This window comes from Mytilus californianus, unplaced genomic scaffold, assembly GCF_021869535.1.
Source record: "Mytilus californianus isolate M0D057914Y unplaced genomic scaffold, xbMytCali1.0.p SCAF_9, whole genome shotgun sequence".
Taxonomy (NCBI): Eukaryota; Metazoa; Mollusca; class Bivalvia; order Mytilida; family Mytilidae; genus Mytilus; species Mytilus californianus.
The window spans coordinates 9,774,915-9,793,830 of NW_026262745.1; the positions used below are offsets into that span (position 1 = coordinate 9,774,915).

The window sequence follows — 18,916 nt, forward strand, 5'->3', positions numbered from 1 at the left end:
TTTTGTCTTAAAGAAATATAAAGAAAAATAATAATTCACTTGTTTGACTTTGAAACACGGAGTTCATGCAATGTACTTTAAATTACATTTTGCACAAAATATCAATTTCATCCTAGAAATGAGAAACTCTTTCTTCATAGAAATGTATGAAATAGTTTACACTGGACATTAAACAACCGACAATCAACCAACTAAAATATATCAAAGGCATTATCATTATGCATGTATATGTATATAAATGCCGGATACCATAAAAAATATATTGAACAATCAACAAAATATAAGTGCTGTCAAAAGAAAAATAATTGATTATCATTAGGATATCAAAATAATTCGCGTACAAAGTTTATAAATCGATCTATTTAACACACTATATAGATGTATTTAGAAGTCACAGTAAGCATTAAACTAATGCATGGCGAAAAATAAATATACGAAAACAATAGGTACAATGTGCAAATTATATTTAAAAAAATAACATTTAATTTATGAAACTTATGACTTTAATTTAAGTATTTTTGATGGGATGTTGAAGTTTCCAGAACATAGAAAATACAAAAGAAAACCTCTAATTATACTATCAAAATGTCCTTGTGGTACATTTAACTTTATATAATTGTTTAAAAATTTAGTTTATTCTTACTCATTCGGACATCTGTGTCCCTGGGTCTGAACAAGAAATTTCGAGGACGTTATGCTGATCAGTTTACCTATAAATTGATTTTTCAACAGAATTTTATGTTTATAAAATTTTTAAATTTTAGTTTTTTCTTTGTGAAAACAGAATGGCCCTAAAGCTAAATGTCATCGTCAGATGTATAATGGAAGGCGCTAAACATTTTAGAATATATACCACCTGCTGGTTATTTTTTTACCTGGACACAGATCTTATTGATGTCTTCCTCGAATGCCAACATTTTATATGTTACCTATTCCTTGAACGCCAACAAAAATATTTCAATAGATGTTTATATAATAACAAGAGGTGTTTTTATAACTATTAAAATGTTTTTATAAGTATTAAACTGTTAAAAATAATTAGTGAACTTGATAAAATTGAAACATTTTATCACTTTTTGATAAGAAAAAATAGTAGATTTTGGGGTTAAAATTATTATGAATTTTAAAGAAATAAAGAAAATTAAAAGATTTTTATTACTTTTTAAAAAAAAAAAAAGGTATTTTGGGAATGGCATTTTTTAATAACATAAGACATATAAGAAATTTTAGTTAAATACAATTATTACAAACTAAAAAATGTGTATGGATAGGCTGATATGAAGCACTTTTTCAAGTTATTACATAGTCTTGTTATGTGCTGTGAGTGATTTTTTTTCAGAAAGACGGACGGACCTTTGACCTAAAAAGTTGTACATACATTATGACACACCCTTTAGTGTTTGTTAATATACAAGTATAAACTTTGAAATCAAAACCGTTCTCAAGATATAGAGTGGACACGATCTTTACCATAGGACATGGGGTTGTCAACTGAAACCAAAGTTTTTGACCTTGACCTTTTGACCTGGGAAGTTGTACATACATTATGACGCACCCTCTGGTGTTGGTTGATATACATGTCAAGTATAAACTTTGAAATCATAACGGTTCTCTATATATAGAACGGATACAATTTGTTACGGACGGACGGACTGATTACAATAGGCCCACCGCCACTAGGCGGGGGCCCTAATAACACATAGTAATCTTACACGAGATACAAAGTTTCAAGAAATTGCATCAAGTAATATAGGAGAGTATTACAGCACACACAACTATAGAAATATTGAAAAGCAACATCAAAGTCCAAAGAGTCTAATGTATAATTTGTGCACACTGGAATTTTTGAAAATATGCACATGTTAACTTTGTAATGCAACACGTTTCAAAGTTTCATTTTAAGAGAATCCATATTTGTGCAGTAACAGCAAAAAATGATTTTCAACAACTTGACAAACATGAACTAGATTTAGCTACCTGTAATTTACCTATCTGTTTAATTAGTATGATTGTTTTGCTAAGCATGCACTTTTGTTGTGATAACTACTTACACCTATTCCTTGAACGCCAACATAATTTTACAGGTAAATTGTCGGTAGATCAAAGGATGTTGGCATTCAAGGAATAAACCATCTTATTACGTAACAAGTACGAATGTAAAACTATCGATATGGTTTAGTCAGTAGAATATACACGGTATCACTGGACTGGGGTTTTTAAGATATTTTGATCTGACAATGTATGTAAATTTATTTGTGCTTTATGTAAAAAAATTCTTTTAAAATGTGTTGACTTGGCGCATATATATATATATATTCAAAATCGGAGAACTGATTTCCAATTATAGACCAATCACATTATTATCAGCAAAGTATTTAAAAAAATGTACTTAAAAACGTATTTAATCACTTAATTAGTTATAATATTTCAAATAGACAAGAAAGCAGTTTTTTTTAAAGTTTATATTTGCCTTTTGAGAATACTAATGCAGGAGTGCACAAGGCTCTGTATTAGGTCCCCTACTGTGATAATTCCTTATTCATGTAAATGACATAGCTTGTAATTTGATAAGTCTAACTCGATTGTGTGCTGATGAAACATCCCTTTCTTATTCAAGTAATAGTCCTTACACGATAGAAGATGTCTTAAATAGCGACTTAGAACAAATCTCAGCATGGTCTAAAGATTGGCTTATTGATTTTAGTCCTAACAAGACACATGCTATTCTCCTGTAGTTCTTGCTCAGATGATATTAAAATAGAACTCAAATTAGTTATTAATTTATCCTGACTTGTTTTAAATAAATTATCATCCTGCCTTTTCTTTTTGGCAAGTTGCCCATCCTGCCTTTTTTTTCAAAACTCCTGTCATGCCTTTTTCAAATTTCACTCTAGCCTCCCCCCCCCTAAAAATCAAATCTTAGCTCCCTTATTTTGAATCAGTTTTCCTCCGACAATAAAGTACAAACTAGCAGTAGTGGCAGTTTGACATTCCTTCATAAAATGAGCTGCGTGTCGACTTACTTTTAGATATGCTTATTGTAATGTATAGTTAAAACTTATAAATTTCATTCTTCTGAAAACGTAGTTTCAAACATTAAAATGTTGTGAAGACTAGTACACTGTGTGTGTCCATGTAGCCGTGAGATATGGGACTACGTGTTTTCACGTCAGACAAACTTCTTTGTGCATGTGACTTCATATTCGATTAAGTAATTTGAAAAAGGAATTAAATGCCCATCGATTGATAAGTGGGTACAGTAGATAAAAATAAAATTAGTCCATTCGATCATTCTTAAGCTCATGTATAAACGTATATGTTAATTCGTTATTGTGCATTGTTCAATATAGTCAACAGGGAATGCAACTTGCTGAAAGTCACAAATGATAGCTGAAATATATCATGAAACAATTACCCTTATGATATTTCATTTGACTTCTCGGGTCTTCATGAAACAAAGAAGTAATTCGTATAAGAAATGTCTAAATTAATAAGTTCAACATTGCATTTAAAAAATCCATCGCAAGAATATTGTATAATTAGAAATCATCGCCCGCTGTTGGAAGTTCAGTTTCGCCATTTTTCGTGCTTGTCATGAAAAGATATTCAGGGGGTATGGATTATTTAACTCATTGAATCAAATAACGAACATATTCCATCTCAACCTGAGAAAGAGTGGCTCATTTACCTCTATCAATGTTTATCGTTTATAAGATGTTGTACGTTCAATGCTATTTATAAACGCAGAGTAAAATTGTAAATGTTTGGTATACAAATTTTATATTATTCATCTTAAAAAAAATCAGAAGATAATGGGAAATATCAAAGAATCATGATGTAAATTTAAAGAAAAGAAGAAAACCCAACACATTTTTTTTATCAAAATTGAAAGTCCAACTGATTAAAAGTCTAATTGACCTCTACAATTCTATACACATAAAACGAGTACTTATAGTATCTCAAAATGTACAAAAAGAGCCCGTTTTATAAACGCGCACTGGACATAATTGTTATATTTCTATTTAGACTTCCCAAATTTCATCAACCGTTTGTGAGCTATTTTTGAAAATTACGAATCCGTGGCTTGATTGCACATTTAACGCAAAATACATTGACTTTTTTTTTGTTTTGTTAAGAAAATAAAATACGCAGTTACTTGTGTGTAAAATAATTTAAATGGAAGCTTTCTGAAGGTATTTGATAGGACGTACGCCAATTCATGAGGGCGTGACAAATTGTCACGAATGTCCAGTCAGCTTTTATGTTGTACAAAGTTTGACGTGCGTTGATGTTTGAACAGTGTAAATGACATTGTTTATTGTAAATTTTACGGACGCCATTATGAGTTGGTTGACCGTTATGGAATAATCGTTTCACAGATGATATCGGATATGTTCCTTATGTCATAACTACAATCCACTTCCCTTTTCACTACGAATGTGACCTACCAAATTAGACTATTTACCGGGTTTGTAATAACATGTACAACACGACGAGTGCCACATGTGGAGCAGGACCTGCTTACCCTTCCAGGGCACCTGAGATCACACCCAGTTTTTGGTGGGGTTCGTGTTGCTTAGTCTTTAGCTTTCTATGTTGTGCCTTTTGTATTATTATTTGTCTGTTTGTCTTTTTATTTATTAGCCCTGGCGTAGTCATTTTATTTTCGACTTAGGAGTTTGACTGCCCCTCTGTCATAGTATTATGACATTGTCTTTTAACATGAAATAACATTGAAAATGGAAATGGGGAATGTGTCAAAGAGACAACAACCCGATCATAGAGCAAGCAACAGCCAAAGGCCACCAATGGGTCTCCAATGCAGCGAGCAACTCCCGCACCCGGAGGCGTCCTTCAGCTGGCCTCTAAACAAATAAGTATACTAGTTCAGTGATAGTGGACGTCATACTAAACTCCGAATTATACACAAGAAACTAAAATTAAAAATCATACAAGACTAACAAAGGCCATGCAGAGGCTCCTGACTTGGGACAGGCGCAAAATTGCGACGGATTAAACATGTTTTTTGAGATCTCAACCCTCCCCTATACCTCTAGCCAATGTAGAAAAAAACAATCGTACAACAGAACGCACAGTAAAACTCAGTTTAAGAGAAGTCCGAGTCCGATGTCAGAATAGGAAACAAAAGAAAATAAACAAAATGACAATAATACATAAATAACAACAGACTACTAGCAGTTACTGACAAGCCAGCTCCAGACCTCAATTAAACTGATTGAAAGATTATGTCTTCATCATATGAATATCAGGCACAATACCTCCTGTTAGGGGTTTAGTATTATACTATCATGAAATATATGAGAAGAACATAACCCGTGTCATGCCAACAACTGGTTTTAGAATATATGTGTTTAATTCCGATGCAAAGACCCTATAAGTGAATCAATACTAAAGCTAAAATATGCAATCTTTAATGACCTGACAACAGTATCGTACCTATATCCCTTCTTAATAAGGCTATTTACTGTACACTGTTGTGACTGTTATCCTGATTCAAAACTTAATTGATTTTGAAAAAGTACTTTGCAACCGCTGAGAAGACGTTGGGTGTATTTTATATTTGTCATTTCGGAGCCTTTTATATCTTACTATGCTGTATGGATTTTGCTCATTGTTGAAGGCCGTACAGTGACCTTTAATTGGTCATTCTAAGTTATTCAGTCTCTGGTTAAATTCTCTCATTAGACTTTATCCCATCATAGATGATCATGTGTAATTAAAAAAAGACAACTACATTATCGTTTCTCGTATACATATCTATTAAATATAATAATGAAAACTTCAGTAATATTGAGTACAACAAAAGCTTTGCCTTATTAAATCCTTGTTGCTATCTCCTTCAGACTGTCAAACACCGCCACCCTAACTGTTAACGTGGTATTATATGTGATAAATTGCTGTTAACAATAGTAAACTGAGTATTTATTCACAGTACGCAATTCAATTTAAGTTGTGGTGATAGAAATCTTAATATCACTGATACACGTTTGAGACATATGTGCAGTTCTTAAAATTCAGATTTAAACCTTGTTAATATTAAACCCAATCCCGCATGCAGCTATATGGCCATCCTGTTGAGGATGATATTCACTATTATTTTAGTGCCCTTTTCACAACGAAGTAAGAGAAATATTGTTTTTCAAAATTAGAAAGATTAACTATATCCATTTTGCATCTATTGGCTGGTGACGGTGACCTTTCATTTCAGCAAAACAAAGAAATTGTTGACTCTGTACAATCATATATCAGAAAATACACAAAGATTTAGAACTTTCAATTAAAAAAATTCGGAATTCCTACTTTCCAACTCTTCACTCTAGTCCAGTTTTATATATTACTCTATATTATATTGTATTTTTTTGTTTTTTGAGACAAGGCCATATTTTGTCAAAAGAGAAGCACAAATACTCCAAAGCGAATTGCGAGAAGTGGTTTCGTATTTCGTTATAGAAAAAAAAAATACCAGAAGTTTATGTAAAGTAACGACTCTCGTACGTTGATATCTTTTTAATAAATTGGTGCAATTGGATGCAAAACATAATGACCATAAAATGTCAGGTTTGCGAGATCAGACAGTAACCCAACAACCAAACAATTGAAAATCTATAGGGATCAATATTTAACATTCGTCAGCAATACGAAATTTTCATAAATAAAACATGATTTATTCGAATACTGTTTAAAAAAAGAAATAAAAATAACTGTTTGGTTGGTTTTTTTTTTTGGCAAATTAGTAAAATGACCGTTTGATTTAAAATCGTTTGAAATAGATTAACGAAAACAATTTATTTACATGTGAAAAGACTGGACTTTGTGTCGTATGGATGTGATTTAGTGGATTTGTTTACAATTATTTCCCATTATTTCAATAGTGAAAATCTTCAATTGTTTCATTATGCTGTTCGATTAACACATTATAACAAAACTAAAAATATGACGGATGAATTTATAGTTAGCTGTTTAACGTCCAGTGGCAACTATTAGATGTATTATTAGGAGGACATTTAAAATGTTATAAATATGAACAAGGATATCTTTTGTTATGGAAACATGTGTATCACGGCACAAGCGATGACCTAAAGACACTGTGTATCATATGTGTATTTAGGGTGGGGTTGCTCCGAATAAAGGAGGTATATATATATATATATATATATATATATAGATACAGGAAAATAAAGCAATCAAATATAAAATAAGAATAGAATATAACGGGCAAAATAAAGAATAGAGGACAATGGTCTTAGAAAATTAAAGAATAGAGGGAAATGGTCTAGTTTTTTGTTGTTTGAAAATACAAAAATGAAACGTTGAATTATAATTTCACTTATGAATTAGAATTTTTCATTTGCCGGACACGCTCTTTTTTTATGATTGTTTAAAGTGCATTTGTAGTAAAAATAATACACAATCGTTTGTACATTGGTAGGGATTTATGTTTAGGGTTGATATGGCACCAGGGACTTTCTATACTAAAGTTAATATAGAAAGTCGCTGGAGGCACATAACGGGTAATTGTTTCTATTTGAAATTTCTCGAATAAATTGTTTTTTTTCGACTGATTTGATAGATGAATAAAAAACATATCTATAATCTAAAAAAAAAATGGTTTAATTACGATATATACTTTTATTCAGTCGATGTTAAAATACATGCGATAGAAGAGAAAACATAAAAATAATTGAACCTTTTGAACAATAGGTCAACCTTAAGACCCCGAATCAGGGACTTTCTATACTAAGTATAGAAAGTCCCTGCCCGAATATACTTTTGTCAGAACATTAGATTAATTCCGAATTCCATCTAAAATAAATTGTTCATTTAGGTAAAAAAAAAAATGTTAGTACCTAACTCGAATAATTCAACGCCCTCTATCCACTACTTTTCTCGGAGTGATCGTAGTGATCGTACTAATATAACGACTGGATTAGTTAATACCTTAGACTATTTTCAAAAACTGTCTGAATACCCTGCAGACTGTAGTTTACGCGCACATTCACCAACTACGTATTTCCACGGCTAACAAAATTCATAATCGTATCTTTTAATTTGTTTCAATTTATTTCAGTGTTTTTTTTTTCAAACTTTTTATGTAAATAATTTTGGATCAACATCGAGTCAGATTAAATTATGATTTACTAAATGATTAATTAAAACTAAAATATGCATCCAATCTAAATGTTACGCCTATTATCACCTACCGGATATATAAAAAGATTTAACAGAACACAATTCATGTTTTATATTTAAAGAAAAACATGTACGCTAAACGAAACTATGCACGTCAAGAAACGATGTACGCTAAACGATACGATATACGCGAAACGAAACGATATACGCTGAACGATACGGTATACGCTAAACGAAACGATGTATGCAAAACCATACGATGTACGATAAAAGGGCGCTTATGTTATCGTTTATGGTATGGTTTATGGTACATGGTTTCGTTCGTACATCATTCGGTCAGCGTCCGTACAACGTTCGGTCAGCGTCCGTACAACGTTCGGTCAGCGTTTCGTTTGCATTCGTACACCGTTCGGGAAGCGTACGTACATCGTTCGGGCATCGTCCGTACATGATTCGGGCATCGTTCGTATTGTTAACTTTTACGTTACACGGACTGTATGTTCTCGTATATTTTATGATGGTGTGATACTAAACCCCTAACGGGAAGGGTTTGTGCTTGATTTTTGTCTCGCCTTGACGGTGTCAAAAAGCGAGACAAAGGTATACTGTTTCCGGCGTCAGGGGCGGCGTCAACAATGTATTAGTTTGTGATTAGGTCTAGTTTATGGTGAACCACTAGTGGTAGGTCAATGATATTTGGTATGCAGTTGTATTAGCATTGGCATATCTCATTACCATGCAGATTATTTGGCCCCGCCCCCTCAGTTATGGTCTATTGACTTTGAAATTTTTCTTAGTTTTCATGTATTAGTTTGTGATTAGGTCAGTTTATGGGTAACCACTAGTGGTAGGTCAATGATATTTGGTATGCAGTTTTATAAGCATTTGCACATCTCATTACAATGGAGATTATTTGGCCCAGCCCCCTCAGTCATGGTCTATTGACTTTGAAACTTTTGCTTAGTTTTCATGTATTAGTTTGTGATTAGGTCAGTTTATGGGGAACTAATAGTGGTAGGTCAATGATATTTGGTATGAAGTTGTATAAGCATTGGCATAACTCATTTCCATGGAGATTATTTGGCTCGGCCCCCTCAGTCATGGTCTATTGACGCTGAAACTTTTGCTTAGTTTACATATATTAGTTTGTGATTAGACCAGTTTAAGATGAACTGCTAATGTTAAGTCAATGATATTTGGTATGCAAGTTTATTGGCATTTACAAGTCTCGTTTCCATGGAGATGATATAGCCCCACCCCTCATCATGGTTCATTGACTTCGAAACTTTTACATAGTTTACAAGTTAATGTTTATGTTTAGGTTTGTGTAAAGGGAACGACTTATGAAAAGTCAATGGTATTCGGTATGCAGTTGTATAATTAGCATTGGAACATTTCATTTCCATGGAGATTGTTTAGCCATGTACCTTCAGTCATGGTTCATTGACTTTGAATTTGTACATAACTAACATATTAAAGTATTGCTATTTTAATTTCAAGATTTGTATTATTGAAATTACAAAAAGGTGAGACATATCTCTGTGTTAACAGTTTATTAATATGATGAAGACATAATCTTTGATCAGTTTAATTGAGGTCTGGAGCTGGCATGTCAGTAACTGCTAGTAGTCCTTTGTTGATTTATGTTGATCATTGTCATTTTGCTTAGTTTCTTCTGTTACTTATTCTAACATCATACTCGGACTTCTTTTAATCTGAGTTTTACTGTGGATATTGCTGTGTGGTTGTTTATTCCACATTGGCTTTAGGTGCAGGGGGAAGGTTGAGATCTCACAAAACATGTTTAACCCCGCCACATTTTTGTGCCTGCCCCAAGTCAGGAGCCTCTGGCCTTTGTTAGTCTTGTATGTTTTTTAATTTTGGTTCATATATATGTTTCGTATTTTATTTTGATGTATATTTTTGCTGAACTATTATACATTATTTGTTTAGGGGCCAGCTGAAGCCTGCCTCCGGGTTCTCATTGTGTTGAAGACCCATTGGTGGCCTTGTGCTGTTTTTTGCTCTTTGGCCGGGTTGTTGTGTCTTTGGTACATTCCCCATTTCTATTGTCAATTTTATTCTGTATCTTTAATTGCACAAATTTGAATTTGTGTTTTAGTGAATGCAAGGCCAGGTAAATACATCAACAATTTCTTCTTTTTATCTGATTGAATAATTTTTTTAAAGCCAAAGGAATCTCTTTTATTCTTTTAAGTCAAAGATTTGATTTTGTCTTGATAGCCAGTGTCTGTCATATTTGTTTTACGTAAATTGTTTCATAATATTCATGTCTGGCCTTTTATAGCTGACTATACAGTATGCGTTTTTCTCAATGTTGAAGGTCGTACGATTGCCTATTATTGCTTACATCCACTCCATTTAAACTTTGGTGAATAGTTGTTTCATAGGCAATCGTACCACATCTTATTTGTACAGGAACTAAACCCAAAAGGAAGTTGGCTTTTTCAGTACATTTACCCCTAGCATGTTCCCTGTCGTCAGAATGTATTCAGGTGACAATGAGCTAATCATATGAGTAACCATCTTAAATATATTATTGTAATTTCTTTTCCACCTGTTTTCAATCAGATTACAACTGCCATAACAGTGAACATTAGAAGATGATGTATAATTAACAAACCTAACTTGAGGGTTTATTTTTTGTGGAGTGCAATTTATTTTTCAATTATCAAAAACAAAGTTAAAGATATAATGTAAAGTCAGAAATTTTTGCATACATATGTTATTGCCATTGTGTAAAAATGGACACAAATTTAATGTTAGGATAGGTCACTGGTTAGTCTTTTGTAGACGAAACCTGCATTTGGCATACAAAAAACAAGAAATCATTTATATTAAGAAATAAAAATAGTACAAAAGTATAAACAAAAATACCAAATTCCAAGGTAAATTAAAAAAGTCCATAAAACCAGACAGAATCCAACGCTCAACTATACATACCATTTGAAGAAATTGGAAAACAACAGACATTTTCTGAAAAAGATGGTGGGTTAAACCTGGTTTTATAGCTCGCTAAACCTCCACTTGTATGACAGTTGTTTATGATTCTGTTATAGTGAAAAAATAGTATTTTTACATTTAAGAGAGTAAGACTTATGTGCTGTTTTTTGTTTCAATGGAGGATAAAACTTTTAAAAAAGTAATATGATACTAAGGTAAATACAAACTGTAGTCCACAAAAATATTCCACAAATAACTATATATATAAACAAAAAGCCACCAAGCACTTGTATGTTCAAAATTTATGTAACTGTATAAATGTATAATGAACAGACTTAACATAACTTATATTTTTGTCTCAACTTAATAGCAAAATCAAATAGCTGCAATAGAAGATTATAAAGTTCAGAAGAAAAGCAGATGTGGTATCATTGGATTTGTACACAATTTTGGGGTAAGCTTGTTTTTGAAGTACATACTTCTTATTACCAATTCTGATTGTTAAATGAAAACAAGAATCCTTTTTGTGGCAAACATACATATATGGTATTGGTATTGATGAATTCTTTTGGCATATAAATACAGGAGGTCTGTTATTTAAATGATTATAAATACATCAGTTCAATATATTATTAATAAAAGGAAATGTGGAGTAAATAACAATGAGGCAGAATCCCAACAACACAAATAAAACAAAACTAGACATCTAGACATAATATAATTTCCTGATTCAAGAATAAATGCAGAGAGAACAATTACCACCTTGTTATTGTATAAGCAAGCATGTGTTGATTCAACTTTGGACGAAGCAAAAGTGGAAGTGACAAAACCACTTCAGACTGTATATTATTTAGACTGTAAAACAGTTAATTTGATACACATACTTACATTATGACTCTTATTTTGATTAATTGCTCAGGATTCTCACATTAATAATTTTGTTAAACTAGAACAGTTTATGAAAAAAATTGGCTTGATTTAAAACCTATACAGTCTTAGAATTAAAAGGAAAGACAAACCTATGATTCTTTTGCACACAACAAATTGGAATGCAAAGGTTAATGTTTTCTAGTAAATGATATAATAAGTTAATGATAATAGTATTTATTTTATAAAGGAGTTTGCTAGTCAGGCTGAGAGTATATTTAAGGGATCAGATAGACACACCCACCTGGACAAGTCTTACTCTGCTCTTGTTAAAGTTGTATTTCAACAAATCGATAGGGTATCAACAGAACATGGGAAAACTCCACGAGAAGTTGTAATGTTAGGTAAATATATTATCGTTAAATGCAAAATGATAGCTTTCAGTTATTTAGTAGGGGGCAGGGATCTTTGACGAATTAATTAAACGAATGATGTCATACTACATTTAATGACCACAAGTAAATTATATTATATAATGACTATGTTTCCTTTAAAAGGAATGCTGCCTAGACTTAATTCGAAAATAATATTTCACAGTTCAAATACAGTTACATATATATATATATAAAAAACCCAGGTTAAAACCAGTCTTATAAGCTGGGTCAGACATAGTCTCTTTTTTTTTATTTCAGAAAATTTTCATCACATGGGTTGTAAGTATATTTAATGTAAAATGAAAGAACACTTTTTCTGCATGACAAGTATTGCTTAATTGTTAATTTAACTCAATGAAAAAACTAGACAATGCAGCTCAGTTACACAAGCCATGTTTAAATAACTTATTATACAAATATGGCTAAATGGCGATGTTCATGTGTTTAAAACAAATCAACTTACATACAAAATCACTGCTTAGATCTTTCTTACTTCATGCAAATATTAAAAAGTTAAAAATGAATTTCCAAAAGGCATTACATTTTCTGCAGTTTTGGACCTTTTTTCTGGTCACGGTATCTGCACCTTTCACATTTCAGACTTTAAATTAGATAAATTTATGTCATATAAATGTTATAGGAATATGATGTTATTGGTATCAGTATTAAAATTTTACGTTCAATAGAAACTAAATATATGTTAATGTTTTGTGTAATGTATTAATAAGTATTGTGTATATGGAAAAAGTATACTGAGAGTAGAATGTGTATTTTCTTCAAAATTTAAAACACTTCAAATTGGTCCTTGCATCCTGATTTCAATATAAAACCTGGAAATTTAAATAATACATGGTTAAATGAATTAATGTTTTTTATATTGTCTGTGTATACTTACAAATGAGTAGATGTGCATTTTTATGCCCCCGCATAGCGGAGGAGGCATTAAGTTTTATCCTTGTCCGTCTATACGTACGTACGTACATCCTTATGTCCCAAAATTGGTTTCAGTTCTCTAAATTGATTTTGCCTAAACCAAATGTTATGAAACTTATACACAATGCTTATTACCACAAAATACAGATCAAGTTTGAATTTTGGTAGCGTCACTCTAACCGTTCTAGAGTTATGCCCCTTTATAAATGAAAAAAATACAAAATTTTTAGTTTCCGTTCTCTAACTTAAGTTTGCATCTACTAAATGTTATGAAACTTATACACAATGCTTATTACGAAAAAACACAGATCAAGTTTGAATTTAGGTGGGGTCACTGTAACCATTCTTGAGTTATGCTCCTTTATAAATGGAAAAATTACAAAATTTTTAGTTTCCGTATCTCTAACTTAAGTTGCCTCAACCAAATGTTATGAAACTTATACACAATGCTCATTACCACAAAACACAGATCAAGTGTTAACCATTATCGAGTTATGCCCCTTTATGAATCGAAAAATTGCAAAATTTTTAGTTTCTGTTCTGTTACATAAGTTTGCCCCAGCCAAACCTATACACAATACTTATTACCACAAAACTCAGATCTAGTACAAATTTGGGTAGCGTCACTTTTATTGTTTTTGAGTTATGTCCCTTTATAATGTTGTATGCAAGCAGGGGCATCATCTGTGTCCATGGGGACACATTTTCCATTTATCTTTTCTGCTGTCTATCACTCTGAAAAACAATAAGAAAACATTTTCATGCTTTGATACATGCTTTTATTTTTCTGTATATTTCAAAATAAAAATATTCAACCTACCTTTATTGATATGGAGTCTTTTAACTTATGGAAATTTCCTGATATAGCTACAAGCAGCTACATTACTGTTGGACTGTCTAATTTCTGTTTCTCTCTTTTCAAGCTGTGTTATCACAGTTAAAGATTCCTTGTTTAGATGGAGATAGGAAGGAAGCAAAACAGGTCTATCAAGACAACTTATCAGTTTACACCACAAACTTACTGGGTAGACCACTGGAGAAAATTCAAGTAATTTTACTGTAATGAACAAAGGAGATATAGGGTATACATCATTGAGACAACACCCAAAACATTTACATGTGAATTGGGTATTGGGTCAAATTTCCACATCCAGTGATACCTAGTTATGAAATGAATGACTTAAGTTATGAACAACAATCAGCAAAATGTTAATTTTATCTTGTCAATTTATCAAGGGATACTGTTTTGTACTTAAATACTAGGATGAACAATACTACAAAAAAATTCAGTGGCACTCTTGTTCTGGATTTATAAAAAAAAATCTTGTTACCTTGTTTTAAGGATTCCCAACCAATTTCATGTAAGAAATTTTATATAATAGCTGTCAAATAGGAGTAATTGAAAGTAATCTGCCTACAAATCATTTTGATTACAAAAATTTAGGTTTTATGCATTTTGGGAAATTAGAATTGAAGATGATTTTATAAATTTTTACACATATATTTTGTAGGTATTTTTTGAAGGAGTAGAAAGTAAAATTGCATCAGGTGTCAAACCTGAAGAAGTTGGATACCAGCTAGCTTTCAGTAAGCAGGAACTGAGAAAAGTTATCAAGGAATATTCTGGAAAAGAGGTAAGGAGAGACTAGTAAGCCCTCAGTAAACAGGAAATAGAAAATATTCTTGAAATTTTAAAGTCAGATGAGTTACTGTAGTATAAGTACCAAAATTCCTCCACCTTATCTACACTACTGGGTAAATTTTCTAGCTCTAGAAGTTTTTGTTTAGGTATAATGAATAAAGTAATTTTGAGTATACATAATGAGACAGCAATCCAACATCGATGTATATATGTGCCTATAACAATGCAGTCTTAAGCTTGTTATTCTTTGATTGATCAAGATAGGTACACTGTTAGGAATATAAATAAGAGGAAAAGTTTTCAAAAGCAAAACTTAATAACAAGTTGTGTCCAAATCTTGCTACAGGTATCTACGACTAGTTTAAACAAACTTTTTTAATTTAAAAGTGTCTGTAGAAATCAGGACTATACCAGTCAATCATCAGTTTGAGATTTGTTTAAGAGATTAATCCATGATATTAATATCTAGATGAAACCTTGAGGTTTAGTACATATGATATTGCTTGTAATTTTTAAGAGGGTCATTTGAATTTTAACATGGAATTTTGAAGATGCCAAATTATTTTTTAGGTGAAGAAAGGCTTGGACCATGTTTACAAAAAAGTAGAAAAACATTTATGTGAAGAAGAAAATTTGTTACAGGTAACAGAGATATATTAATAATCAGATATTCAAAACAATATTATTATATTATATAAAACATCAGCAGAAAAATGAACAAAAATGAACAAATGCTTTAACATACAAATTCAAAACTAAAACCTTAAAGGTGACAAAAAAGTTCAAAAACTAGGATGAGATAAAAATTCACAAAGACAACTTTTTTTCATGATTAATTATATCAAATATCAATAAATGTAAGACAGTCACAAAAATATTTTGAAGATTTATGTAAAATCTATGAAATGTTTTGGATTAAATTACTACATTAGCATATTTCCTCGGTCTAAATGAAAATATAAAGTGACAAGGCACATGGGAAAATAGAACATATCTAAAACTTTCTCTGTTGATATCATACATATCTATAATAAAAGACATAATAATCATAAGTCTCATGTATTCAGATTGTCAAGGCAACATAATAGGGAGAAATATGACAATTGATTAAATAACAAAACACAAACAATCAGCAAAGAAAAAAAACCCCAAATACTTTGACAATCAAAACTCTAAACTTAAACTAATGAGAAGAAAAAAAAAGTAATATAAGCCAAACATGCAAGACAAAAGAGGAGGAAAATCATGAAGAATGAGGAAGAAAATTCTTTCCAGTTTATTTAACCTGCTAACAATATTCACGTCTTCATGAATTATATCAAATGTTCGCCACAAATGTAAGATTGTCAAAGCAACAAATAAGACAGAACATTATTTAGACACAGAAAACAACACTTAAAAACGTAGGCAACACATACTCATCACAAAACCAAGAAATAAGTTTAAAATATATTTATGGTTTTACTTCTTTAGAACGATTGTGAATCAATTTGGATAAGATTGTCAAATATTGTGATATTTAAATGATATAACCCAGAACATTAAAATTCAGCCTTTTTACAAATGTTGATTTTTTTTTTAGAAATTTTATGAAAGTTTATTCATAAGATTTTATATATATAAAGGTATAACATTAAAGTATGTGGATGTGATGTATTTTTATTTTTGGTCCATGATCTGTAGTCAATGGCATTGTTTAGAGTCGTTCCAGTGGATGCTTTTGTCAACTCTGTAGTTTAAAGAGTAGTCAAAGAAAAAAGTTTAATTTTATTGCAATTAATATCATTTGACCTGCATAATTTAATGAAAATAACCATTTTTTGCTACTTTTTCAGATATCAATGCAGAGATAGAGTCATTTTTTTCAGAAGCTCTTATGAAATGATGAGGTTCAGATCCTTTGAAATTATTTTAACATGATTAACATGGTTCAGAGCTAACTATTCATTTGGCTAAGTGTTTGGCATTCCTTTCCGAGGAGGTCCCAAAATGTTTTTTTTTGCGGATTTCATTAATACAAATAACTACGAACTCTAAGTATATCAGTATTTTTATAAAAAGATGTTTGGAATTGTCAATAGTGACATATCAATCCACACACATAAATCTTTCTTCTATTGTAGGTAGTGTGGTTTTCAATGCAGGAGGAATTTATCAAACAAATCAAACATTATGAGGACCTTATAAATAAATGTTATCCAGATTCTGGTATATCATTGTCATTTAGTGTCACTGATGTTCTTCAATTCTTCTCAGAAATTGCACAGGCACACTGAGAAGTTGGATACAGAAAAGTACAAAGGCAAGAGATTCCAAGACTGAGAGAGTATAGGCATTTATATAAATAAGTGTTTGAAATTGTTTTGTTTAGTTTTTCCTTCTTTCATCAGATAGAACGGTGATTATATATATATGAGTGATATATACCAATGATTATACCTGATGAGAAGTTGTAAACACTGAATAGGCCAATAAGGATTTGTCCTATAAAACACACGTGAAACTAAGCAAATACCTCTGGTTGGTATTTCCCTGCCTAGTTTATATGTGCTAGGTAATTTTAATACTGTTAGCACAGATTTACACATACTGAATTAATTTTAAATTTGAATTGTGAACCCATTTCATATATGTAATTCATGTAAAACAAACTTATATGTAGGATGTATTTATATATGTGCTAACCTGTTAATGAAGTGCAATAGTATTGTTCATTTAATAAAGTTGTCCAAATGAACTGCTTTTACTTGTCATTGGTAGTCCTTTATAAACAAAATACTAAAGTTATGGTTAATTGATCGTTTTTTTTATGCATAAGATCAAAATGCCACTATTTACAGTATGTTAGTCAAGAATAAGATAATTATATATCAGATTTTAGTGAAAACATTAATGCATCTAGAGAAGGAGCTGATATTAGATCTATAAAACAAGTTCGTAATGTTTACATTCAAGAACTCTGCCTTTACCTTAAGAATCCCTCCTATATTTTGTCACTGTTATTTGTTTGGTGTTTTTTGTGTAGACCAATGCCTTTTATTTAATGACTCCAGTAATTTTATACATGAACCCTAATGTTTAAATGCTCCATAGCCAAATAGACAAGTTACAGTAACAATGTTTTAACTGCTAAAAAGGATTAAACAAATTATCATAAATTCTACACCCAAATATTATCTTGTTTAATTTAGGTTGTGTGTTATACCAATCTACCAATTTAGGGCCTTAAATGCCAACCGGCATGAAGAGGATAGGTGAGGTGCGGTGAGGTTATACCAATCGCTCCTCAATAAGCATCAGAGAATCACATTAAGCTGTTAGGAAAACTTGGCTGTCTGCTAAAGCAATTAATCATAAGTTGAATACATGTACCGAGAGTAAATGTTATATGATATAAAAGCAAACAGATGTATGATTGTATATGAAACACCTTTCTGACATAGAGCTCAGAATGATATGTAAGCGATATAATAATGTTTTCTGAAAATGGATGAACTGCAGAAACTTTTCATTAGTACGGATTTTATAAAAGATTTTGTTTAGTAGCAGATACCAGTATTTGTATTAAGTTGCCTTAACAAAGTTTAGGGAGGCGATTTTAAGAGTCATTGATGTCAACGTCTGCTGCAAGCAGTTTTCAAACTAGTTGATACATCAAAGAGTGTTTGACCATAGGCATTAAGATGATAGATATTGTTTTGGTTTACCAAATACAGTCCACACTTCTGTTTAATGTCCAAACCAACTACTCTGACATTAAATACCCAAGTAAAATAACAAAAATACCGAACTATAAGGAAAATTCAAAACGGAAAGTCCTTATCAAATGGCAAAATCACAAGCTCAAAAACATGAAACAAATGGAAAACAACTGTCATATTCCTGACTTAGTACAGGTATTTCCTTATGTCGTTGTTGTTATGAT

At 31.3% G+C, this 18,916-nt stretch overlaps 2 protein-coding genes across 5 annotated transcripts in view; one reads left to right on the plus strand and one right to left on the minus strand.

Moving 5' to 3' along the window:
• LOC127716572 (exocyst complex component 1-like) overlaps positions 1–17,728 on the plus strand; it is a 98,106-nt gene extending 80,378 nt beyond the window's left edge. For all 4 annotated transcript variants that reach the window (XM_052222801.1, XM_052222800.1, XM_052222802.1 and 1 more), the window contains 7 exons: positions 11,486–11,569; positions 12,233–12,386; positions 12,675–12,695; positions 14,273–14,397; positions 14,861–14,983; positions 15,562–15,633; positions 17,115–17,728. In XM_052222801.1, the coding sequence (XP_052078761.1) occupies positions 11,486–11,569; positions 12,233–12,386; positions 12,675–12,695; positions 14,273–14,397; positions 14,861–14,983; positions 15,562–15,633; positions 17,115–17,267 (732 nt within the window). In that variant the 3' untranslated portion in view covers positions 17,268–17,728. The remainder of the gene's footprint in view (positions 1–11,485; positions 11,570–12,232; positions 12,387–12,674; positions 12,696–14,272; positions 14,398–14,860; positions 14,984–15,561; positions 15,634–17,114) is intronic.
• The window catches only part of LOC127716576 (uncharacterized), a 148,138-nt gene that overhangs the window by 34,721 nt on the left and 94,501 nt on the right, over positions 1–18,916 (minus strand). The window lies entirely within an intron of this gene.